The 25927-nt window shown below is 42.5% G+C and overlaps 1 protein-coding gene across 1 annotated transcript in view; it reads right to left on the bottom strand.

Annotated features, from left to right (window-relative positions):
• LOC130130816 (multiple PDZ domain protein) overlaps positions 1–22125 on the bottom strand; it is a 70148-nt gene extending 48023 nt beyond the window's left edge. The window contains exons 1-13 of the mRNA XM_056300651.1: positions 21868–22125; positions 16901–16970; positions 15167–15333; positions 11596–11757; positions 10488–10627; positions 9806–10019; positions 8781–8903; positions 8187–8387; positions 3742–3844; positions 3186–3274; positions 2128–2362; positions 498–584; positions 48–127 (exon numbers count right to left, since the gene is read on the bottom strand). Of these exons, the coding sequence (XP_056156626.1) occupies positions 48–127; positions 498–584; positions 2128–2362; positions 3186–3274; positions 3742–3844; positions 8187–8387; positions 8781–8903; positions 9806–10019; positions 10488–10627; positions 11596–11757; positions 15167–15333; positions 16901–16916 (1617 nt within the window). The 5' untranslated portion in view covers positions 16917–16970; positions 21868–22125. The remainder of the gene's footprint in view (positions 1–47; positions 128–497; positions 585–2127; positions 2363–3185; positions 3275–3741; positions 3845–8186; positions 8388–8780; positions 8904–9805; positions 10020–10487; positions 10628–11595; positions 11758–15166; positions 15334–16900; positions 16971–21867) is intronic.
• Between the last annotated feature and the right edge of the window lie 3802 nt (positions 22126–25927).

The following is a 25927-nucleotide window of genomic DNA, read 5'->3' on the forward strand; positions in this document are numbered from 1 at the left end:
CACTTAGCGCATGAGCAAGAGAAACCCAGTTAAGAATATAGACTTACTACAACTTCATTACTTGGACCCAGAATGTCCTGCCACTTCTTCATTAGCTCTTGCTCGTCAAAGGCTGTAAGCTCGATCCCTTTTAGAATGGAAATGTAACATATAATCTATAGCACTCAAAGGCAAAAAGACAACAATAAGAGAGTACAGCGTTATGACAGCCCATTCATACCAAGTAATGCATCAGAACTTTTCAACTATTGGCAAAGTTCTTGAGGAATTCAAGAGGTGAGACCTGTGTCAAAGTAACTTTCATCTTCTGTTATTATGAAACAGAAAATGATTTTACTCTGAGAAAATACCAAAAGCACCCATTGTATTCCATAGAAATCTCTTGAGGCATTGTTTGCTGCAAGATAGTCTGAGCCAGACAACAAAAGCCCATATCAAGGGAAATTTGTGTTCATTATCTCTGGCTCTGCGCTTTGTAAAGGATCCCAGTAGCCTACCTTCTATCTCCTGTGTTAGCTGATCCTTGGCTGGGCTGAAATCAGATCCCTCAGTCTGTGACTCGAGCTGCTTCTCATCTGTAGTGGCTGTAAACGGGATAATGAAGAGATGGCGCACACACACATTGAAAATGAATGCACACGTCCAATTGTACTATGAGCAAGTAACACTCCAATCAGCTTCCACTACCGCACACACCAAGAATGCATGTAACTGCACATATAAAAAAAATGCATCATCGCTACATTGAGTGTGGACCACTTCTTGACTGTCACTTTAGGAACTAGCTTTCCCTGTTGTGTTTCCCACTGCAACTATTTCTTGTTATATACTCTGTCGCATTGCGTCATTTGTTGATATTTACTGCTGGCTAAATTACAGACTTCGTACAGTTCAAGGCCTCGACATCAGGGAGGAGGGCTCCAGGTTCTATTTATAGACATGTGGTTATGGTGAGGGGAGCTAAGTAGAGGGGAGACACTCTAATCCCATCCCCACCCATATCTAGTAAACTAGAGTCATTTGTCCATCTAGCTATGTGTACTGCCCTGATCACATTGCTCAAACACATAACTGAGTTGAACAAGAACAGAATTTTGATACCAATTTTTGACAATTTTCAAGAAACACGGAATGTGGGTACAGTGAATTTATTGGTGTGAAAGCTTTTTCCCCCAAAAAACTTCATCCGCTGAGAAAATGTTTGCTGCTTTTAGAATATGAATGACATTAACTTGTGTAAATGTTCCATAAATGTTTAAATAAACAGGAAAAAAACAATATAAAATAATGTATGTGTTGAAAGGATGGCCAATTTGTTTCCAAATCAAATCAGCTTAATAAATTAGTAATCTCTTTGATTCCCTCAGAGTAATATTCTATTCTAGTATTCTTATTCGTAATATTTTATTCTGCTTCTTTTATATATATGTTTTTTTTTCCTCTCCTCCTGTTCTCCCCAATTGTACCTGGCCAATCCCCCCGCTCTCTGAGCCGTCCTGGTCGTTGCTCCACCTCCTCTGCCGATCCAGGGAGGGCTGCAGATTACCACATGCCTCCTCTGATACATGTGGAGTCGCCACCTGACAGTGAGGAGTTTCGCCAGGGGAACGTAGCGCATGGGAGGATCACGCTATTCCCCCCAGTTCCCCCTCCTCCCTGAACAGGCGCCCTAACCGACCAGAGGAGATGCTAGTGCAGTGACCAGGACACACACCTATCCGGCTTCCCACCCGCAGACACGACCAATTGTGTCTGTAGGGATGCCCGACCAAGCTGGAGGTAACACAGGGATTCAAACCGGCGATATGTTGCCTCTTTGAAAATACTGACATTTACGAAGAAAAATAAGGAAAAAAGCAAAACTGCATTATAAGCAAGTGGAATTCAACTCAGTGTCTGATTTTCAGATCTTTATCCAAAAATTTTTGAGGAAACAAGATCATAAGACTCAATACTAGACAAAAAGACATAAAAGGTGGCCAGCTTTTTCCAGGGTGCACTGACAAGAGCATTCACTGAGGCGTCCACTTCGCACATCTGACAAGGCTTCTTCTGACAGAATGTTGAGCATAGAGGAATACTGCTTCTTGCTTTTGATCGATCACTAGACGCATCCCCATAAAATACCTTGAGCGATCTCCTCACTTATCGTCTTCTCCAGCTCAAGTTCCCTCATGACAGTGGTGGTGGTGGGGATGGTGGTGCAGGGGGGGAGGATGGTGACGCTGGGGGTCACAGCAGGGGGGATCTCCTCAGGCCGGAAGCCCCGCCGGACCAGCTGGAGATGGACCGTCTGGCCTGTGTGCCGCAGGACCTCCACCGCCTGCTGGTTGGTGTAGCCCTGGATGTTCACACCATCCACCTGCAGAGGGCGGTCGTCAGTGTGCCAGTGGATTAAGCGAGGGGCAGAGCAGCTCGTGTGGATTCAAGCTAATTTCAATGTTCTCTGGGCTGGCTTGTGGTCAGCATTCTTGGTTGGCAGAGTTAAAATTGCATTTTGATGCATCTCAGCAATAATAAACATTGAAAGAAACACTAGTGCACAGAAACAGAGTGCAGTGTGAATATATTCCGTCTATTTTAGCAACTCAGAAGCGGGACCTTCTGGGCAGTTATAAGCCATATACATCTGAATAATTCAGTCTTGGTTGCCCATCCATTAAGTGTGTTTTTTAAAAGTTCTTAAGTTCAGTCCCCAAGCTCATTAATACTGACGTTACACTCCCCACATCTTGTCCGAGACAATTTGAAGACATCCAACTTATGCAAGCGCAAGCGCAAACACACACACACACAAATACAAGCCAACACACTCCATCAAATAAAGAGTATGTGAAAGGTTTGAAGGAAAGTGGGCAAACATTTACTCATGTTTCAGATGTTTCAAGACATTACATAAAGTTTCACTTCATTACTAATCTGCTCCAGTTGTAAAGACTGTAATTTTTCAGTGTGTTAATTCGAATTATTTTTTCCTACACGCAGTCACAATGAAAACATTTTATGGACTGTCAGCCAATGACGAATTATTTAAAATTATGATTGTACAATTCCCCTTATTCGGCTAAATGAATAAACTGGATCTTTAAAATAGATGGGATAAACCCCATCTACATATTTTCACCTTAAGCCACTGAATACAGAGAAGTAAAGATAGCTTAACAGAGCATAATTGAGAGACTTACAGCAATGATCTGGTCTCCCACATGAATACGGCCATCTTGCTCAACAGCACTGTCTTTAGTTATACTCTTAACAAAAATACCGGAGGGCTCTGTGAGGTAAGATAAGGTCACAAAATACAAGAAGTGAGAATATAATATCCATCAATAGGCACTAATATCCACAAAGCAAAAAAAAGTTAATTAAGTTGACTTATATGGAACGTGAGAGAAAGGGTGTCCTTTTGAGTGAGGTTTTATCCTGATTTAAATCTTTACATTACTCATGTTAGAGTTTAGTATGTCTTAAATATTACTTGAGTCTTGATCACCATATTAGACTGGGCTGGTATGAGAGAATTATAATAAACTTTCAACCATGTTAAACTTTCAACTACAGTAAAGTTGTCATACATGCCTTGTTTAAACATATTAAGGAGATTGGCCTGCAGAGGTGATGCTCCAAAATATTGATTATGTGTTAAGAGTCTATTCTGAGCCAATGGAGCACACTTGCAATTTATTTTCATTACTTGCAACTTTCACTTTGATGATATGCTATTCCAGTATCATTTTTCACCTGAATTTTTGTCTCCCACATAGCCAGCAATGGTAATCCCCAGTCCTTGTGTATTCTTGGTTAGCCTCACGTCAAAGGCCTCCGCTTCCTCCTCTTCGTATCCCTGTAGATGGAGTAGAGGAGAGTGGGGCAGGATGAGCCAGTGGGTACATTTAACCCACCCCCTGTATCTGGACAGCTGTACACAATGTGTCACACGTGACCACACACATTTAGGTAGAACCCTTCATTTTACTCTGGCTGTGATGGAAGGAAGCACATGGTGAAAGTGGTACGCACCTTTTTTTTTTTTGCTCAAAAAACTATTTTTTGCAGTTAAAAGTAAATTTTTTACATATCTGCTATGATGCCTCTTGTGCCAATGCAAATTTAGCAGTGTTTGATAAAATATTTCATATATGTTGGCGAATTACAAAGGTATTAAAACAAGTGAATTAATTAGCAAATGGCTAGCTCTTAATCCCTGTGTAATAGTAGCTTTAGGGTAAAATGAGCCAAAAGCCCTGGGGTAAATTGAGCCAGAAGTTCAGTTTACCCCACCATTAATGTATTGAAGTTAATCTTATTCTCTGTTGTAAGCAATACTCCTTCAAATTACTGCTGCACCTAATACTGTTTTTTTTTCCCGCATTTTGAACATTTTAGAACAAACATCATGCCAAACATTTATAAAAGAAAAGACAAATCCGGGCTCAATATCCCTTGAAATGGTGAGTGCAGCAAGTGAGGTAAAGAGTGGGAAATCGATCAGGATTGTAGCGAGAGAGAGAGAGAGGAACATTGACGGGTCAACTCTGAGATGATTCATCGAGAAGGGAAAAGTGAAGACGACAGGGTACAGTGGAACAGCAAAGGCTATGAAGATATTTCCAGAAGAGTTAGAGAGGGAGCTTGCTGACCATATTAAACAGCTGGCCGACCGGCTCCATGGTCTTACACAGGAGAAATGTCGTGAGCTGGCATTTGAACTGGTACAAAAGAACAACATTCCTGTCCGTAATAACTGGAAAGAGGAGGGGCTAGCAGGTAGGGTTTGCAGGAGAGCAAATGATTCGGTCAGTCAAGGCTTCATCATGTAGGCTGAAGTTTTTGATAATACAAGGCATTTTTCTTGAACGTTTGAAACAGATAAATGATCAAATTACCAATTGCAGACTCTTTTACTCAATTTCTCGGGCATAAATAAAGTATTCTAATTCTGATTCTGATTTTAGGCAAAGATTGGCTTCACAATTTCAGGACATGGCGCCATCTCTCCTGCCGTATGCCTAAGGCCGCATCCTTAGGAAGGGCAACAGCCTTCAATACAGATATAGTTCGTGTGTCTGGGTAGCGTAGCAGTCTATTCCACTGCCTACCAACATGGGGATCACCGGATTGAATCCCCGTGTTACCTCCGGCTTGGTCGGGCATCTCTGCAGACACAATTGGTCGTGTCTGCGGGTGGGAAGCCGGATGTGAATATGAGTCCTGGTCACTGCACTAGTGCCTCCTCTGGTTGGTCGGGGCGCCTGTTCGGGGGGGGAGGGGGAACTGGGGGGAATAGTGTGATCCTCCCACACACTACATCCCCCTGGCGAAACTCCTCACTGTCGGCTGAAAAGAAGCGCCTGGCGACTCCACATGTATCGGAGGAGACATGTGGTAGTCTGCAGCCCTCCCCGGATCAGCAGAGGGGGTGGAGCAACAATCAGGATGGCTCGGAAGAGTGGGGTAATTGGCCGGATACAATTGGGAAGAAAAAGGGGGGAAAAATCCAAAGAAAAAAACAAATTTTGATATAGTTCCTCAACCCAAAAGTCAGCAACCCAGGACACAAAGAAAGTGCAAGCGAGTGAAAACAAGATTCCTAACAGAGACATCTGAAAAATAGGCCATAGAAAAGGCTTATGAAGAGAGGAAGAATAAGCAACAGAAGAATGAGGGAAGGAGGAAAAAAAAACAGAAACAAACAGGCAAGAAGAAAATCACAGAGTACAGTAGCTCTGAGAGTGACGTTCCCATCCCGCTAGATGACACCTCTGATTATGAGAGTCCTGAGCACGAGATGGATGATCCAGAGAACACTGACCTGTCGGTTGGTGACTTTGTGATAGTGAATTTTGCAAGTAAAAGCAGGAACTACCATTATGTAGCATTGGTAGAGAATCTTGAAGGCGGTGAAGTTGGGGCAAAATTCCTCAGAAGAATCCGGGGGACCACTGGCAAGGAAAAACCCACCTTTACATTCAAGGAAAAGGATGGGGGGGGGTCCCACAAAGTGATGTGCTTAACAAGCTACCTCAACCCCGGAAAGCTGGGGGGAACTTCAAGGAGGGAGCAACACTTTGTATTTCCCTGTGACATCGATGAGTGGAATGTTGAGCAAGCCTCATCTTTTTTTATTATTATTTGCCCTTACATCCTTAACTCAGGATCTGACGATCTGTTTACAAAATAAGAATAATAAAGAGGAGAAAAACTGAAAGGAGGGTATAAAGATTTACTTCTTTCGTCAACAGATGTGACATTTGATTTTTCTTCTATAGTGATGGAGGATCAACCGTGTTAGCATTTGAAATATTTGCACTTTCAATATGTTGATTGGTTTTGGATTTTTAAAAATAAACTAGTTTAGTATAGCTGTTTTGAGAACAAGAATCTAACATTGTGTTCAGTTGTTATTTGATATAAAAATATATTATTTTAATTATGTCCAGATTTTTGCTTGAAAAAGTCATATTTACCCCTGTATGGCTCAACTTGCCCCTTGGCTAGGATCAGCTGGGGTAAGGTGAGCCAGAGGACCACTTTTTTTAAGAAGTCATATTTTCATACCCTTTTTGTGCAGACACAATTTTAAAATTTCAGTTGGAAGTAAACATCCTGAAATATGAGATGTACTTTTTTTTTTTTTTTCCTCTGTCTCACTTTTCCTTTCCGAAAGGACATTTTAAGTAAAAATTGGCTCACCTTACCCAACTCTCCCCAAATAGGAAACATTAATTTCCCATGTCACAGCAAAGGCTGACGGATGGAACGATAACAATGAGCTGAAGTTGAGTTCCTCACATTCTCACACATAGGAACCAACACTCACTCCTTACCTATGTACTATGATTATTGCACATTTTGACAACGCTAGCAACGGGGGAAAAAAAAATCCAACCAATGTGTGTGACAAGGAAAGGGTTTTATGTATGGAGGGAGCCAGTGAAAAGCATTCATGTGTAAATAATACTTAGAGTTGATAATAGGTCTGAAATCACTGTTTGTAAGCGCTTAGACAGTCATGCTGTCTCAGCTCTGTCGAGGCTGAGAACAGGTGATGTAACCTGCAATTCCAATTTCCTCTGCACTTCATCCTAGACCTGAACTGTCAAACAATAGGAATAAAAATTGAGATAAAAGACCTGAACTTTAGGGCCTGATGCCTTTTTTGATGTAAGTGTACTCTATGCATGATCTCTGAACGTGTGTCAGATAAATGGTAATCAATCATCTTGTGTCAGTTAGGTATTGAGAATCTGTTTTTCTATGAGACGCTCTAATAGCATCAGATTGAAGAGACACAGTTCCAGGTTCTTTAATCAAAATACCTCAGGTATCATGCAAGCTGGCAATGGAGCACACTGCAGAACAAATTCCTGAGAAATTATGATGTAATTTGATACAAAATCCCTGTTTTTTTTTCATCACTGATTATTATTCATCTTTGACAGAATTCAAGATGGCCCCACAGAAGGCAGTCACTTCATGTTGCTCATACCTGTTGTGTTAGCTTTTGCATTTTGCAGAGAAAGATGCCAATTATCCCCTATAATTCCTTAACTGCCAAATTTAGATATTTAGATATTTCAACATTTTTTTGGCGCACAGACTCCTCCAGAGATATTCTTGTGGACTCCAAGTACATGCAAATGTAAGCTGGATTGCACATTAAAGGACTTTTTGAATCCTAATCAGTACTGAAAACAAGGGAGACTGCACATATAAGGACAGATTTCAAGAATTTCTGTTATTCAGTTGTCCGAACACACACGTTTTAAGCAGAGACAGAGCCTCACACACTTAACAATTATACTAACAAAGGATCACTCTCAGAGCCGTTTTAATTTTAACCAGCAGTTGGGTCAGCTTGGCTCTCATTGGCTGTTGTGGGTTTGTGCTCGACATTTCATTGCTGTTCCCCTCACACTACAGGATTTGCAGTCGTAAATATCAAACATGTTTGATATTATCGAGGTGACCCCAATTGGCTTGCAAGTAGATCGGGGGACTAAAGATTAAATCTGTAAGTGCCTCACAGTATAGGATCATATGGGAAGATAGTCAGTTCTGAACAGCCTCAAGTCACCCCCACCCTCCATTCAAATTCCTTAGAGGGGCAAATTCTTAAATTGGGCCAATTATTCTGTAGTGTGCACCAGGCTTCACTGGATAAATTTGAAGTAAGCTGAATTTACCTGTTGTTCGTTGACAGTGGGCAGGACCACAGGAATGACGGCAGGGGCGGTGGGATTTTCATCCACAGGACCCCTGGTGACAACCAGCTTAACCCTGTTGCCACACTGCCGGAGGACCTGGGCCACCTGTTCACTACCCATACCGTAAAGATCTGTTTCCCCAATCCTCAGAATGTGGTCTCCACTGTGCAGACGGCCATCCTTAGGGGGACAAGGGAAGTTATGTTTTAGAGATTAGGTGAAATGATGCAGATTGAAAAATGTTGCACAAAGTATTATGGATTTGTACATTTTAAGGGTGAGTGGCCTAGGTGGGAATCATACACCTAATGATGTTAGTGTCTGTGCCATTGGGTGGCAGTTATTTCAAATGGTGCACCAATTGAATCTAAGTGATTGATCAAGGAGGCGGGATTCAATGCTAAATCCAAAGCAACAAACTTCTTACCCCATATGGGACATCTGTAACCTAATATTTATGTCTATTCAAGGGTTCAGAGACAAAAATGTGTGAGAACCCCTGCTCTTCTGTACATACAGTACTGAATTTACCCCAAGCCCACCCTCAAAGAAAAGACTCATCCATGCAGTCACCTGGTCAGCGATGCCTCCTGGAAGGATGGTTTTCACAATAACACCCGTGGTTTTCCCCCCAACGATGCCGAAACCAAGCCCAGTGCCATCATTCACTAGCTCAATGGTTTCAACATGCTGCCACTAGATTCAGAGAGCGATAGGGCAGAGAACAACCAAAATAACAAAACAAACACTTTACTAACTCTTTCAGACCAAGGGACACAACATGGGTTAGTTAATAAGCTAATTTGTGCTGGGATCTGGTAAAGTCTATGAAAAATGTACATAAGCAAAAGTTTGTAAGCTTAAGTCGAAATATAGAAGCAATAAATTTATGTGTTTCTGGATACTATCCATTGCACTTTAGATCAGATATTTTTCCCAGGACACTCATATTTTTTAAAGAATTTGTCTCTTGGCTTGATCTTGTAGGCTATTGTGAAGACGCAGCTAGTAAAATCTACCCCCGATTATTCAGCTGAAACATTAGCATACAGAGTTTCATTTGGTCTACCTTACATCACCAAAGTGTGAGACGGTTTTGTCTACATAATGTTGCCAATAGCTTCACAAAAAAACCCCCAAAAAAAACCATTGTAAATCCACTTTGTACCCAATGTCAGCATACAGCAGAGATCCATCCATGTATACTTGTGGTACTGTTTGCTTACCTTGACTCATTTGAGTGGTCTTGCATCCTGTTGCCTGCCTGATCATTGATTCTATTGATTGATTGATAGATATTGAATGAATAGAGCGGTGTATATGTGAGCCAAGTTTAATTTATGTGTTACATCTTATATATGCATGTGAAAATGAGCATTTGCTCATTATTACTGTTTTAGCATATTTGTATGTGCATCTGAAGAGGGTTTTGTACAGCCAAAGCCTGCCAGATAACACAAATATTTGTGTGTGTATGTGTGCAACTGTGTGCACGTCTGAGAGAGTGTGTGTATGTTTGTGACTATGCGCAAACACATGTAAACATGTATGTGCTGACTCCAATTCATATGATACTGGAGTGTGCATTTTTTTCATACCGCACTGGAGTTGGCTGACAGTGTACTGGCAGCAGAGGGCGTGCGGGACACCACGGGGCTGGCCAGCTGAGGTATTGGCCCTCTGGCCACAGTCAGCTGTACCTTCTCCGAAGCCCTCTGCAGGATGCTTATGGCCTGCTGGTGGGTCACTGTCTGGTCCAGCGGCTGGCCATTAATGGCCAAGATCTGGTCAGCTTCTCTTAGCTTCCCATCACTGAATGAGGAATGAGCATGAAGTGAGCTGGTGAGGAGTATGTAATAATGTTCAGATATGCAGTGTTAAGTACATGGAGTCAGAGCCTTTGAGGTTTTAATAAATCTTCCGCTGATGTAAACAGATATTAATCTGATTTGTGGCAAAGAGACAATTTAACGACTACGAACAGAGTCTGGGACCATCAGTGATTTTGTAACTGCATAATCTCTACTTTGGCTTTAAGTATCATCGCCTCAACAAATTATCCATGAGGCTTTTGGGGCTGGATGTACATAATGAGATTTAGACCCAATTTTGCGCCGTCGCAAATAAGGAGATAAAGGGGGAAAAATTTACTGTACATTATAGTTCCCACGGGCTTTCACCCAAACCTTGAAAAATTGTTGAGCAGCAACTTTGGGTTTAATACATCTTGTACCATAAGCTGTTAAGGAATTCTGAATAGTGGCTTGGAGATGCAAATACCAGTGCGCCACACTTCCGGGCTGGATCTCCTGGATGAAGATGCCGAGCTCCCCACGGTTCTCACTCTTCAGGCCGACCACGCTGAAACCCAGACCTCCAGAAACCGGCTTGAGCAGCTCCACATGTGTCACATAGCGTCCCTGCAACACACACATATTAAAAGGAAAACATACACTTTAGCCCCCTGCTGCTTCACTGCGGCTTCAAAGCCACAGGCAACCCTTACAAGTCTATTTGAAGTAACTCAAGAGAGAAAAGCGCAGTGTGAGATGTGCAGTTCACAATTTCTTGAGCAGCACCAGTTATTTGATTTGAGTTTAACAAGAGCTGTTGTCATGGCCCCAGCCGTGTCTCCAGTTGTTTCCCTTGTGTTTAACTTTTTCCCAGTGTCTCCTGTTTTCCTGTCTGTCTGTATGTGTATGTGTGTGTGTGTGTGTGTGTGTGTGTGGCTTCCTTCCCGGGCACTCTCCGGCTCCCTCCTGATTTGCGGCTCACTCACCTTGCCTGCGCACCAGCCTTCCATCAACTCATCAACCCAACAGTACAACAGTATATCTACTCCGGTTTTCCATCCACTCATCGCCAGATCATTGTTTCAACCACTGTGGATCACTACTCTCCGGTTCCCCTGCCTGCCTGCCTGCCTCCCTTGCCTGCTCGCTTCTCCTCTGCCAGCCATCCTCACTTCCTCGTCTGTCGTTCCTGCTCAGCTCAGCTTTGCCATCTACCATTCAGCTTGGTTCATCTTTGCCATCAGCAATTGCCTCTCTACTTTCTGCCTTGCCTGCCAATCTCATTCCCCTTTATTCCTACAATAAACCCCTTTTACATTACTTAATTCCATTGTCTGTCTGCATTTGCATCCACCTCTACTGATCATAACCTGTTTGAAAAACCAAAAGGTTTTTACAGATACGTCATGGAATTTTGCAGTGTGAAAACAGTCAAAAATGTAAAAAACAGCCATGATTAATTGGCAGGGACTATTTCACAAAGAGACAACAGAAGGTGTAAAAGGTCATACTATGTTTGTAAGGTTGACATTTAACAGAAAAGCAGAAAACAATCAGCAGTGGTTTCTTTCAGTGTCTTTTTTTTATGGTCATACCTGTGCCATTGACTGAATGGTGTGCTCAAATTCTTCAGATGTTGGCTTGCCATTGGCATGTGGCACAGTGGAGGTATCTGGGTAGGAGAGATGGCTGCCATTGGGCTTCGCTGCTATGACCGGCTCACTGTGGTCTCCTCCAAGTGAAGACGGGATATTTCCCTGGAATCGTAGGGAAAATGAGAGCCGGAAAAAGTTGTGAAGAACACACAAATGTCTAACTGGAGAACAATGGCATAATTTTTCGGCATGGATGAGAGATAAATGGTATTATATGTCATTCTTTTTTTTTCCGCCCCTTTTTTTTCTCCCCAGTTGTACCTGGCCAATCACCCCACTCTCTTAGCTGTCCCGGTTGCTGCTCCACCCCCTCTGCCAATCTGGGGAGGGCTGCAGACTACCACATGCCTCCTCCGATACATGTGGAGTCGCCAGCCGCTTCTTTTCACCTGACAGTGAGGAGTTTCACCAGGGGGATGTAGCGCATGGGAGGATCACGCTATTCCCCCCCAGTTCCCCCTCCCTCATGAACAGGCACCCCCAACCGACCAGAGGAGGCGCTAGTGCAGCGACCAGAACACATACCCACATCCAGCTTCCCACCTGCAGACACGGCCAATTGTGTCTGTAGGGACGCCTGACCAAGCCGGAGGTAACACGGGGATTCGAACCGGCGTTCCTCGTGTTGGTAGGCAACGGAATAGACTGCTATGCTACCCGGACACCCCCATTCTATGTCATTCTAACTTTGTCAAGAGGGGAACACAGATTGCAGAATAGAACAATGAAAAGATGCCTTACAGTGGCAGGACACCAATCAAGTTAAAAACGATACAGGGCCTGCATAAAAACTTTAAAAAAAGAGTATATTTCTGTCAGCTTTCCAGTTTACAATAAAGTGAAATGGCTGCTGTGAACTTTGGCATTGTGTTCCAAGGCAGAGTAACGTCTGCTGGAAAGAACCCAGTACACCGCGATCAAAATTTTGAGCTAAAAATGTAATGACTCCCATTTTCCCTTCTGTGAACATAAACATTCAATGAGTTTAATTTTGGACACCAGAACTCTCAGGTCTGGAGTTCTCAAAGCATCACGATGCCAAATAGTGTGTTATTCCAGAGTGATTAGCTGGATCTATGGCGGCCTAATCTTTCAAGAGATAATGGCTCTTAGCTGATGTCCCAACAATGCCGCTGCTCCAAATGCAATATTTCTATCATGATGAGGTGGAAAAAGAGATGCTGGCCATCTGGATGCTTTGACACGCTCCCGTTTTAATTGCTGCAATGACTTTACTCGTGTAACGGATGCTTAACATGAATGAGACAACTGTATAAAAGAGGGTTTTACGATTTCAATAAGCAAAGGGCGGAATGCTTATGACCATCTAAATCTGATTCAAAAGCACAGATGTAATACATGGCAATCATCTCAGAAACACCACTGCACTTCAAATTTGGCATTATCAAGCTAAAATTGTCCTTTTGAACTTGTGTGTTCTCATTAGTAAGATGACTGCACAACTTTCTGAGCTCGGGAACTTACGCCATAATTTATGCTTTTTCTTTTAAATATGACTCAAGCTCGGACCTTGTAAACAAAACCGTGTTGGACAAGCTACGCTGGCACCACAGGCTGGAAAACAAAACCCTATGGGCTAAGCTAAGTTAGCGTAGCAGCAGTGCTAAGTTGCTGCCCTCATGCATGAGCTTTGTTAGCCTGGGCCAGGCTAAGAGGATTAAAGTTCCAGTTTGGTTCTTGCACATTTAAGAAATTTTTTCTGCCCCACTTCACGCGGGTGGTGGCGGCTTCTTTCTCATTGGCGAGTCGACCCAGTCGCCATGGCGACACGGGTGCGTGAGGTCTAACGAGCGCAGCCATAAGACAGAGTGAGTGTGTTTGTGTCTGGCTCTTGTCTCACAACAAAAAAACAAACCGCATCCCCTTACCAAATTGGTTCTGCTTGAGGTGGCCAAGTAAACGCTGTTGGATTTGCCAGCGCTATGAAAACACAGCTGAGACTCAGACATGTGCTGCTGAAAGATCTTCAATATATATAACAAGTATCTGTTTGCCATCGATCTAGAAAAATGGAGTAAGGTGCCGGATTTGATTGGAATTCAGATATCCCGTCAATTTTCATTCAGCAAGACATACGGACTCACATGCACAAAATCAAACATGAACACACACACACACACACACACACACACACACACACACACACACACACACACACACACACACACACACACACACACAACTCCCAAGATGGTTACATTACACACAGGAATGTGGCAAATTTGAAATAAGCTATATTGTGGACACACAGACACACACACAAAGCCAGCAGGGCTTTTACAATCTGAATTCCACAAGGGTACAAAAGCTGTAGCATCCCTGCATAGCTAACATACCCCCTCTCACACACACACACACACACACACACACATTTACACATTTCTCAAGCACTCACTGCGGCCCCTTTGCACATATCCACCATGACCCAAGAGCTCTCTCTAACACTCAACTTTTCCATTTCTCAAGGGGCAAAATCAGCCCGAGAAGAATTTCTGGCTTTGGCCTACTCTCTCTGCACCCATAACCGTATTATATCAAGCCGATGTGAACCCCCGACACCAACGTGACCACAGCAGCAACATGATTTGAGGAGGGCATCGTCTTAGAAGCAATATCATAAAAGAGAGCCAATGAGGGAGGTTGGAAAAGGCAAGCCAGCCATTCTAGGTAGTAACACTTCACCAGAAAATAGAGGCTCTTTCCGAGAAACAGACGAGGCATGCATTTGAACTTTACTTCTGGGTGGTTGAGCGACGGTCTGGTTATCATGCAAACACTGGCAATGGATTGCAATAGAACCCCCCTGAGTTCAACCTATGAAATATTCCTCCCCTACCCCCTGACTCTTTCATCTGTATTAGTGAACATTCGGTGTTTATCATGACTGTCAGTTGTGCCATTGCCACTTAAGAGTAGAGCTGGTCTGACCCTCTAACCTCTAATGTCATACTCATATGAGGCAACCTTGAAAGCAACCTGCATAAGAACAGGAGAAAAATTGCAATTTCTTATTTGGAACTGTGCACACTACCACTTTATAAATCACATGTGAGTATGAAAGATGAAAAACTGTAGGCATTCGTTCAATAACTCAGACAGTTAATAACAATATATCCAACTGTGTCAGAAACACGCGGTTCTTGGATCATTCAAAAGATCAGTCCTCATAACATAGAATCTTTATTGCTGAGGCTGACCGTGGATCCGAAACTGAAGGATTTATTTCGAAAACTCCCATTTATTCGTTTGGGGGAAGAAAAGTTATTCAAAATCTCAAATCTTAAACATCAGTGAAATATGGAGTATTGGAAAGGTGTTCTTTTCTTCTGTTATTTCTATCAATGAAGGGCTAACTTACCATTAAACAAAACATATAATATTGTGCTAGTTTTTGCTATAAGTTTTTTTTTCCTTTCTTTACTTTGGCCTCAAAAATCATTACTCCAACTGAGGGACACCATGTACATCTGTGGGCCGTGGGTGAGACTACCTGGTCTTTGAGGTGCTGGACGGACTTCTGCAGAGCAAGGATCTGATGGAAGAGGGGACTCTGCAGCACCGACTTGAGCAGGCTCAGCTTCTCCTCTGTGGGCACCTCCCCCCGTTCCTTCAGTCTGGCCTGGAGACGCTCCACCGCCTGCAAGGCACGCTGCGTATCTGCAAGCCGTCGCATATTTCAGTGACAGCACAGGCCGCCCGGAGTGGATGGAGATGGGGGTAAGAGAGGTGAAAGACGGAGGAATGAGAGCAGAAGGATATCAGTGCGTGGGCAGAAGCAGTGAGACAGAGAAAGGAATTTTGACATGCCCTTATTTGTTTATATAGATACCTTTATTTAATGCTGCCCATTTATTAAAGACTAAACACACAAATTGTAAGAGAGAAAGTGTTCTCTCTATTGTTTTGGCATGTGCCTTGTACTCTGCAGCTATGAAGTGTTGCTAATATCTAACAACGCACATGTGAACGAGGCCTACAGAGAGCAGGAGAGACAGAAAATAGAGAGGGAGAAAAAAAACTGCACATCACCAATCACAAGCTTAGATAGGGTTGAATGCTGCTCAGCAGAGCTTACAATATCAGAATCATGTAGCTTCACATTTTGGAACAGAAAAAGCAAAGGGGGGAAAAAATCAAAGAAAAACTCAATTTTCAGTGCACTGTTTGCTTTCAGAATAAAAATGTTTCCATTTTGCCTTTGGGTCAATGGAGAGATACACAAGGGGCCTGGAATGGGTTTGAGGAGCAGAACAGAAAAAGAGGAGGGGCCCTCCAGAGTTTGCTTGCTGGACCCTGCATAAGCTCCACAATCAAGCAACTCAAGCCTGCTCTTATGCTCTTCACAGAGCAGCTTGTTAGTGAGGATGGGTCAGCCCAACATCATTTGGATGAGGGCAAAGCAATTTCCAAGGCTCACCATCTGTGACTAACACCTAATAGGGCGTACACAATGTCCAAAGCAGTTTTGCACTGAGAGGCCGGTGTGGTTGTTTGAACATACGCTTTAAACAAACTAACAACGCTGGAGCCTCAGTAGACAGATATTTCTGTTAGCCGCTCGTACTATGTGGGTAACTCCTCTGTTGTTTGGTTTCTCTTGCCTAAGCATGAATAATGAGAAGTTTCAACAGTGTATTGTGTGCAAATGTGTATTTGTATGTCTGATTTTTTTTTTGTGGATCTGTGTGTGTGTGTGTGCGCGCGCACGCATGCGTGCGCATGCATGCACACTTTGAGAGATGTACTGTTTTTGGACCAGCGCAGAAGCATGGCACTGATAAGTAAAGGCCTGGACCCTCCTGTTTCAGTTCAGTGGGGAATGGGGAAAGGGAACAAAACCTGTGAGGCAAGCTGTCATTTAATGATTCGAATTTTAGAACTTTTGCTAAAACATGCATTGACAACAAGTGGATTAAATCTGTCAATAAAATAGTGCACGTCGCAATAACTTAAATCAATTTTATTTGTATAGCCCAATATCACAAATCACAAATTTGCCTCAAGGGGCTTTACAGTAACACAACATCCTGTCCTTAAACCCTCGCATCAGGTAAGGAACAATTCCCTAAAAAAAAAAACCTTTAACAGGGACAAAAAATAAGAAGAAACTTAAGGGAGAGCCACAGAGGAGGGATCTCTCTCCCAAGACGGACAATATGCAATGGATGTTGTGTTTACACAATTTACAGAATACAACATTAAGTAAAACAGGTAGGTGGCTTACCCATTGTTTCGATCATGTCGCAAATTCTTGACTATCAACAGCAGATTGCTACTCTGCCCTTTTCCAAGGCCTGAAAAGGACAATAAAATGTTTTATGTCTCATCCAAAGGCAGACAAGAAGGAGAGGTAATAATACAACTTCTATTAGCAAATACACAATTGTCAGTCACTGCCATCAAATTCAACCATCCATCCATCCATTATCTGAACCGCTTATCCTGCTCTCAGGGTCGCGGGGATGCTGGAGCCTATTCCAGCAGTCATTGGGCGGCAGGCGGGGAGACACCCTGGACAGGCCACCAGGCCATCACAGGGCATCAAATTCACTCATTTTTAATTTTAAACACATTCTGGCTTTGCGGTGAGCGAGACGAATACCAAGAAAAGTCAGATTCACTGCTGAAACCTATTTCATATATGCCCTCTACTCTAAAGGTCAACATGAAATGTGTTCTGTTCCTTTCCATCAGGTCTGGTTTGTTCCACCAAAATATCAGTCACTGAAGAACTGTGAGCTATTTGTATGGGGGGTGTTATAAAAATGAATTGAAAACCAATAGTGATCAATTAAATATATTTACTTTTTGCATAAAATGTAATTTCATGGGAATTAAACATAATGTCCAGGGTGTCTCCCTGCTTGCCACCCAATGACTGCTGGGATAGGCTCCAGCACCCCCGCGACCCTGAGTAGGATAAGCGGTTTGGATAATGGATGGATGGATGGTAACTTTTAATATAAAAGTGTTACCCTGCAATTAAATGTATTCAATTTTAAGATAAAGGATCATTGCATAGGAATTAAATGCAAATAAAATATAAATCATCATGAGTTTTTATTTTAGCGCCTTGCAGTTCCATTTTCCACCATTTTCGTTTAAGAAGCATTTCGTTTTAGATTAGAGCGCTGCCTCTTCCTGTCGATCATAGACCACGCTCGCGCTCATCAGTGAGATCTGGGCTCGATTTCCTCATGGTGAGAGGATGAGGTTTTCTTTTTTCTTTCTTTCTTGGCGCCGCCTGTGATTTTTCCCTCTGCAAATGAGTAAGTGCCTAGTTATTTATTCATAACTAACGCAATTTTCTCGGTTTTAATCATCCCCTCAGTCATTTAATTTCCTTAATTATAATTAATCGATGGCTGGCGTTACTGCTGACTGGAGGGGAAACGGAAACGTCAAGGCAATTTTGACCAATGAAAATAGGTTGGAAGTGGCGCAAGTGCGCGAAACTTTCCAAGAACAGAGCCAGGGGGAGCGATTTTTCAAACAAGAGACGCATCATCGCTCGCCTGTTCTCTGGCCCACGGAGCAGGTTTGGACATCTTTGGGGGGGGGGGGATGCTGAAAAGAGCTGACGTTCGCATCGCGTCCTGTTTGGAACCGGTTATGTAAATGTATCACGATTTACCTCAAGACCAGGTACTTTATTGACCCTGGTGGGAAATTACTTTGCCACAGCGCCAGTAATGAGAGACGACATCAATGAATCACACAACGCAGATGGAAACGTGCGGCAGCAGCCGGTTAGTTAAAACCGGAAGAACAACCCAGGCTGCAACGCAGGCAGACCGGAAGGGAGGCTTGGTAACCATAGCAACCACAACCACTACAGGCGCAGCAGCGACACACGTACAGTAAAACACGCCACGAGTAGCGTAATATGAGTGAGTGATCAATGGCGTAACAAAACAAAAAAAGTGGCTAGATATTTAATAAGTAGGTGTCGCAAAAATATATGTGCTGCACATAACAAGGCAAAATTTATAGAAGCTTTCAGTTCGCAAACGGTATCTTTATCCAACTAAATTCTCAACTCACTGGCTTATCCCTCACGAACGAACAACCGTTCTCAGTTAGCGTCTTAGCGAGATGAACTGAACGTCCGGGCGTGTTTTCAGTTCAGTGAGTGGGACTACGCAGAGCTCCGGTCAAGAGCTGGACGACTGAACAAATCGTTTAAACTAATGTTTTTAATTTAATGAACTGATTCTAATGATTCATTCACTGAAAAGAACTGCTTTGCCCATCACCAGGCGAAGGTAATCGAGACCAGATCTCACGGATGGGCGTGGCGTATGATGGACAGGAAGGGGCAGTTCTAATCTGAAACCAAATGCTATATATACACACACATATTAAATGAAAATGATGGCGTGCAAGGCGCTAAAACAAAAGTTCATGATTTATATTTTTATTTGCATTCAATTCATATGCTATACTTTTTTTAAATTAAATACATTTAATTGATGAGTAAAAGTTGTATATTAAACATTACATTGCATTTAATTCCCATGCAGTGAGTATTTAATTGATGAATAAGTTTGATATTAAAAGCCAATGTAATTCCCATGAAATTATATTTTATTTAACAAGTAAATATATTTAATTGATCACTACTAGTTTTCAGTTAATTTGTATAACATCCACCCCTCATACGTTTGCTGAGTCCTAGTGCAATAGCACAGCCTACCTTGACAGGCAGGCTATTAAAGGGCACACATAGAGGTTGTTTCCTTTTTATTTGACTAATGCTCTTATTGATGGATTATCACCTGGCAATTGCCATTCTTAGAAACTCCATTAAGTGACACTGCTCGTGGTTTTGTGACATTCATGACACGCAGTGCTTAGTGATGCCGCTGCACAGCTATTCGCTTAAAATGAACCAGTATGTGCTTGTGGAGCAATATTAAACTGATGGATGATTATCCCATGCAGAACCACTGTCTTTGCCAAGCTAGAGTCGAAAGTTGCATAGCACTGTTCTCATTTGAATATTCTTAGATTCTTTAAATTTATCTTTTGAACTGAATGTTTAAACATCAATGGTCACTGTATCTGAATTTTTGTTAAAAAAAATCTGGCTTTATGGAGATAAGCTTTTCACATGACAGCAGCAGTTAATATACACATACATTCAAGTACAGGCATTGGCAAATGCGTGTCAGTCCAGTGCTTGTAAACATAAATGCAAGAATACAAACTAAAGCTGGGCAATAATGCAAAACCATTGTTTATCATCTTTTAATGGTATTGAATTGCTATGGAATTCGGCTAGTCATACTGGGATACACAATATTTTGTTGCCTAACTTCTATTGCCTACACTTTATCATAAACTGAGGTCTGAAATATTTGAGGGATTATTATTTGAAAACCAGACCAAACATTTCAATGCAGTTAAACCTCGGTTGGGTTCTTAAACATGGTATTTTTGCACAAGTAGATTATTGTGTCAAAGTCCGCATGATTATGATAAGATTTTCCATATCAGCCAGCACTAAAATTAATGATTCAAAGGCATAACATGCATATAAAACATATGGTGGTCACGTTCAGTCAGTCCTTTAATCAAAAAGCTTTAGAGAGAACTATTCATTTGAATAAAACGTGAAGGAGGCCACCTGTAGTTAGTCGCATGTGCAGCTTTCAACCGAGTGGACGCATCAGGATTGCTAATCGTCCTTCGTTTACTCATTAATGGATTAATGGGTGCTCTCATTAATGGACTGACATCTGCCAATTGCCATCCCAAGAACTTCGTTATTGACGTTGGCAGTGGCTTTGTGACATGGATGACAAGCCTCCGGCAGACATAACACGATTTAAGGGGATTGGTGGGATGATTAAAGGCCCTATCTGGAATCTTAGTATAGTGCTACCTATAGGGCCACAATCAACCCAGAACGCCTTCTCCATGCTAATTTCACATATATACTTGTTTATTTTAACGTAAACAAAAAACAAAAAACAATTTTTGCTACCTAGAAATTTCTTAATTGTTCATTTCTTGTGACTTTTGCGTGTGACATTTAGGTTTATATTTAGTCTGCTGTTTGCAAGCATTAGAATGAACATATATATTTAATCATAATGTCCTACCCTAGCATGTGCAAGTATAGGCCATAGGATAGACGTTATTATAATAGTGAAGGCTGCAGCCTTCAGCAAGGGATCAATAGTCTTTCCCTTCTTTTTGTCAAGTAATCCCATTCTAACACTAATAGATGGTGGAAATATTACACTAATAGTGGGCTGTACACAACATTACATTAACATGACATAAGGTGCACAATATTACATTATTACACTACACCAAAAGACTACATTAATGACGGCGAAACGCTAGACTGCTAATGACATTACTTACATAGGGCTTACACTACATCACACCCAGTGTTTTGCTCAGTGATTTCTTACCAAAACACGTCCACATACGAAGCCTGAACCTAACGCAAGGCATTTAAGGTAATGTCAGTCGGACCTAACGCAGTTAATTTAATACAATAGATATAATTTTAGTCTAATGTAATGAACTGAATGTAACGTCAATTGGGAGTTTCGCTGACCGGGACCACGGTCAAATGAAACGGGCCGCCAGTGACGCTCTGTCGCCCAGGAGAAGACGACTCTCTCGGTCGACCATTTTGAGCCGAGTGTTGTCTGACCGCGCTTACAGGCGAATCGAAGCCTCCACATTTGAGCGGAATTTAAATAAACCTGTTGTTGTTTTGAACCTCCGGAGGCACCGCAGCGCACTTGCGGGACAAATCCGCTTTCCTCAACGCAACTCCTCCTTCCCATCGCCTCCACGGAGCAACAGGCTTCAAGACAGTCGACCAAATAAGTGAGGGTCACCTCGTGTGTGTTACAACGGACAACAGCCGACAAGTGTGTTCCTCTACGGCCCCCAACGGGTATTTTACATGTAAACGAAAACGCCCCAATGCCGTTTGAAACCCCCCCCCCATCTTTGCCGGCGGTTGACCCGCCGCGCCGAAGCCGCCTCAAACAAACGCTGCCCTCCCGTTAGCGACAACGTTAAGCTAACAAACCCGCAAATCTCAACTTCTCCCCCCCCCCCCCGCAAGCGCTTCAACGGCTTCCACTACAGTCTGCCGAAACCTACCCCGACACAGTTTTCCTTGAGAAATTCGTGGGGGGGGGAAAGAAAGAAGAAACTTACATAGGCGTTGACCCCCACCCCCCTCTAGCTCCTTCGGCGGACTATCTCACACCCCTGTCTTCCTCCGGCTAACGGCGCATTCACTCCGGCTTAAAGATGGGGCGTAGTGTAATACGATCCTCTGTGGACATGTTCAGCCACGGCCAGCTCCTGCTGGTGGAGCCGGGCTGAAGCGCCGCTTGGTGGATGTGATGACAAACTCCGCAGGCCCGCGGGGCGTTCGACAGCCCCGGATCGGTCCGCAGTACAGTCACAGCAGCCCGGGGACCATTTTACAGGAAAATGACTGAATAACATTGCGATCACTGGTCACACACTGAATCACATGACGATGTGTAAAGTGATGAGATGATAATGCTAGCTGAATGGGTCTGGATTACTGACAACGCTGCTTTTATTTTGTCATGGCCAAAAAAACAAAAAAAACCCTCAAGTTTTACTCCCTTCTCTGTCTGTCTGTGTGTCTATACCCCCCCCCATATATATATATATATATATATATATATATATATATATACATACATACATACACACACAAATAATATGCAACATGGACATACACAAAGTCTGTGTATCAAGCTAATGAGCATTTATAAGCATTACAAGCAAGCGTTTATAAGCATTACCTGATGTGATCTTGTCTTGGTTGGGAGAGGAAAGTAAAGCATTTTTCATCCAAGGGAGCACCTTGGAAAAGGACACGGTATGCTGATAAAACAAAGATCCCCTGGCCGTGTCCTGTTTATAGGATTATGCACTCCATTTCAGGCCACATTGTGCCGTGCTTATCAAATTTGATATGAGCTGTTACTCAAAATGTATCAAATGCCCTCCAGGACAAATTCTGTTTGGCCTGTTAAGTTATGACTCAGCAGTAAGCAGTACCAAAGCAGTGATACCACTAATACTAGTGGATTATTGTGTATATAATATATATATTACACACACACACCATTGATGGTTTCCGGAAAAAAAGCTATATATATATATACACACACACTCACTGGCTACTTAATTAGGTACACCTTGCTAGTACCGGGTTGGACCCCCTTTTGCCTTCAGAACTGCCTTAATCCTTCGTGGCATAGATTCAACAAGGTACTGGAAACATTCCTCAGAGAGTTTGGTCCATATTGACATGATAGCATCACGCAGTTGCTGCAGATTTGTCGGCTGCACATCCATGATGCTAATCTCCCGGTCCACCACATCCCAAAGGTGCTCTATTGGATTGAGATCTGGTGACTGTGGAGGCCATTTGAGTACAGTGAACTCATTGGCATGTTCAAGAAACCAGTCTGAGATAATTCGAGCTTTATGACATGGCGCGTTATCCTGCTGGAAGTAGCCATCAGAAGATGGGAACACTGTGGTCATAAAGGGATGGACATGGTCAGCAACAATACTCAGGTAGGCTGTGGCGTTGACACGATGCTCAATTGGTACTAAGGGGCCCAAACTGTGCCAAGAAAATATCCCCCGCACCATTACAAGACCACCACCAGCCTGAACCGTTGATACAAGGCAGGATGGATCCATGCTTTCATGTTGTTGACGCCAAATTCTGACCCTACCATCCGAATGTCGCAGCAGAAATCGAGACTCATCAGACCAGGCAACGTTTTTCCAATCTTCTATTGCCCAATTTTGGTGAGCCTGTGCGAATTGTAGCCTCAGTTTCCTGTTCTTAGCTGACAGGAGTGGCACCCGGTGTGGTCTTCTGCTGCTGTAGCCCATCTGCCTCAAGGTTCGACGTGTTGTACGTTCAGAGATGCTCTTCTGCATACCTCGGTTGTAATGAGTGGTTATTTGAGTTCCTGTTGCTTTTCTGTCAGCTCGAACCAGTCTGGCCATTCTCCTCTGACCTCTGGCATCAACAAGGCATTTTCGCCCACAGAACTGCCGCTCACTGGATATTTTCTCTTTTTCGGACCATTCTCTGTAAACCCTAGAGATGGTTGTGCGTGAAAATCCCAGTAGATCAGCAGTTTCTGAAATACTCAGACCAGCCCGTCTGGCACCAACAACCATGCCACGTTCAAAGTCACTTAAATCACCTTTCTTCCCCATTCTGATGCTCGGTTCGAACTGCAGCAGATCGTCCTAAATGCATTGAGTTGCTGCCATGTGATTGGCTGATTAGAAATTTGCGTTAACGAGCAGTTGGACAGGTGTGCCTAATAAAGTGGCCGGTGAGTGTATACACACACACACTCACACACTTTCTTTTTGCATTGATTTCTACTTACAGTCAGCAGAAATGCTTATATACTGTTATATACTTCACATCTTGCAGACATATAGGAAGTGGTCAGTTAGCTAGATAGATGCAAAATGGTCGGTCACATGATCACTGGTAAGCTATAGTCAAAATCTAGTGTGTGTGTGTGTGTGTGTGACTATGAGGCTGTTTTTTGAGGTAGATGGATGTCCTCAAAAAGGCAGGATTATATTTTGATATCTGCCTGCCAAAGTCCTGTGGCAATTGACCACTGCATGTGAGACGTATTCAATCAACTAAGAGTTAACATTTTACAGTAATTTCGATACTTTTACTCAATTCCAATCCGAAGTTGTTGTTTTTTCGGTATTTTTTTTTCATATCTCTTCCTTTTCTCCTGCATAGATAATTTTTCTCATTGTTTCACTTACTCCAGTGTGTCTATGGAGGCTGTCTGACGATTCCATCCTGTTTTCATCCAATAAAAATTACTTTCAATTGCAGCTAAAGTCATTTCAGTGTTGTTGAAGCCAATATCCGGAGGGTAATTGGTGTATTTTGAACCATAAAAGCTTGACTGACCCCTCAAGATAAAATAATGAGCAAATTAATAATCTAATTTGGTTACTTTTGTGGGGAATCGTTTATTTTAAACAGCCACATTATACCTTTTTTCTTTTTTCTTTTGTGTTTTAGGATTAATTAGCAGCAGAGACAGGAACAAATCAGTGACTGACTCGAAACAAGGATTGCACATGTAAGTTCTGTCAAGGAAAGACAAGAATATTTTGCTGTAGTACTAAACTGACCACAATATTTCTACATAAGCTATCTCCAAAAAGTATATGTTTATGATTATTTCATGGTGACAGGCATACCGTCATGAACACTTGAGGCCCCGATTTTTGCACTCCTGATCTTTGGTTGCTTGTTATTTGGGGGATTTGGGGGATTGGAGCATGCTAAACTGACTTGTTGTAAGTCACTGTGGAATAAGAGTGTCAACTTCAACACCTAAAATGAAAAAGTACGAACTTAAATTACCGTTACGCATCTACATAGGAGGTCGGACTCAAGTCAGCTGTTCACCTTGCTCGCCGTGCTTGCCTTGAAACGCAATGAAGATTTGGCTTCAGTTGCGTAATAAATGAGAGCACAGGATACATCAAACATACTGTTTGCATAACCGCTGGCGTTTTATTTCAAATCCGCAGCTTCTGTAAATATTCTGGGGTTAACGTCAGGCTTACTGCATGAGAATTTGCTTACCTTTTCACTTGTGAAGATCAAGATGAAAATGATGAAAGTAGGGTAACTTTACCGAGTTGACTTTGGTTGCCTGCTTTATGATGCAACGCTGTTCAATTTTTAATTTGAAAGGAAGCCCATCATGGATACATCAGCACATTTGGCTATACCAAGTAGGTAGCTGATATATTTAACCTCAGTAAAAATAATCTGATTTGCCTGATAGCAAATTTCAAGGTGAACATGATAAAATGATGAGAGGACAGCCATCTTTACATTAAAATTTAATTTTTGCATTATAGCTTGATTTTTTTTCATAACGTGGGAGTGGGGAATAGATAAAGTTGCTCTGATTTATGAGAGAAAAAAAAAGAGAGTAAATGAGATGGGAATAGTTGGGGTTAAGTGTACCTTTTAATAATATCGAGATGAATGCTTGTGAGGAGAGATTGACTGTTGGCTAGTTTTTTTTTCCAGGACATAGGAGTAGCCATGTTTAGTCTAATGAGAGAAGAGGACAGATATCATTGCAGATGCATGCTATGAGATGAGAGAGAGAGCGAGCGAGAGAGCGAGAGAGAGAGAGAGAGA

The sequence above is a fragment of the Lampris incognitus genome, chromosome 20, assembly GCF_029633865.1.
Source record: "Lampris incognitus isolate fLamInc1 chromosome 20, fLamInc1.hap2, whole genome shotgun sequence".
Classification (NCBI taxonomy): domain Eukaryota; kingdom Metazoa; phylum Chordata; class Actinopteri; order Lampriformes; family Lampridae; genus Lampris; species Lampris incognitus.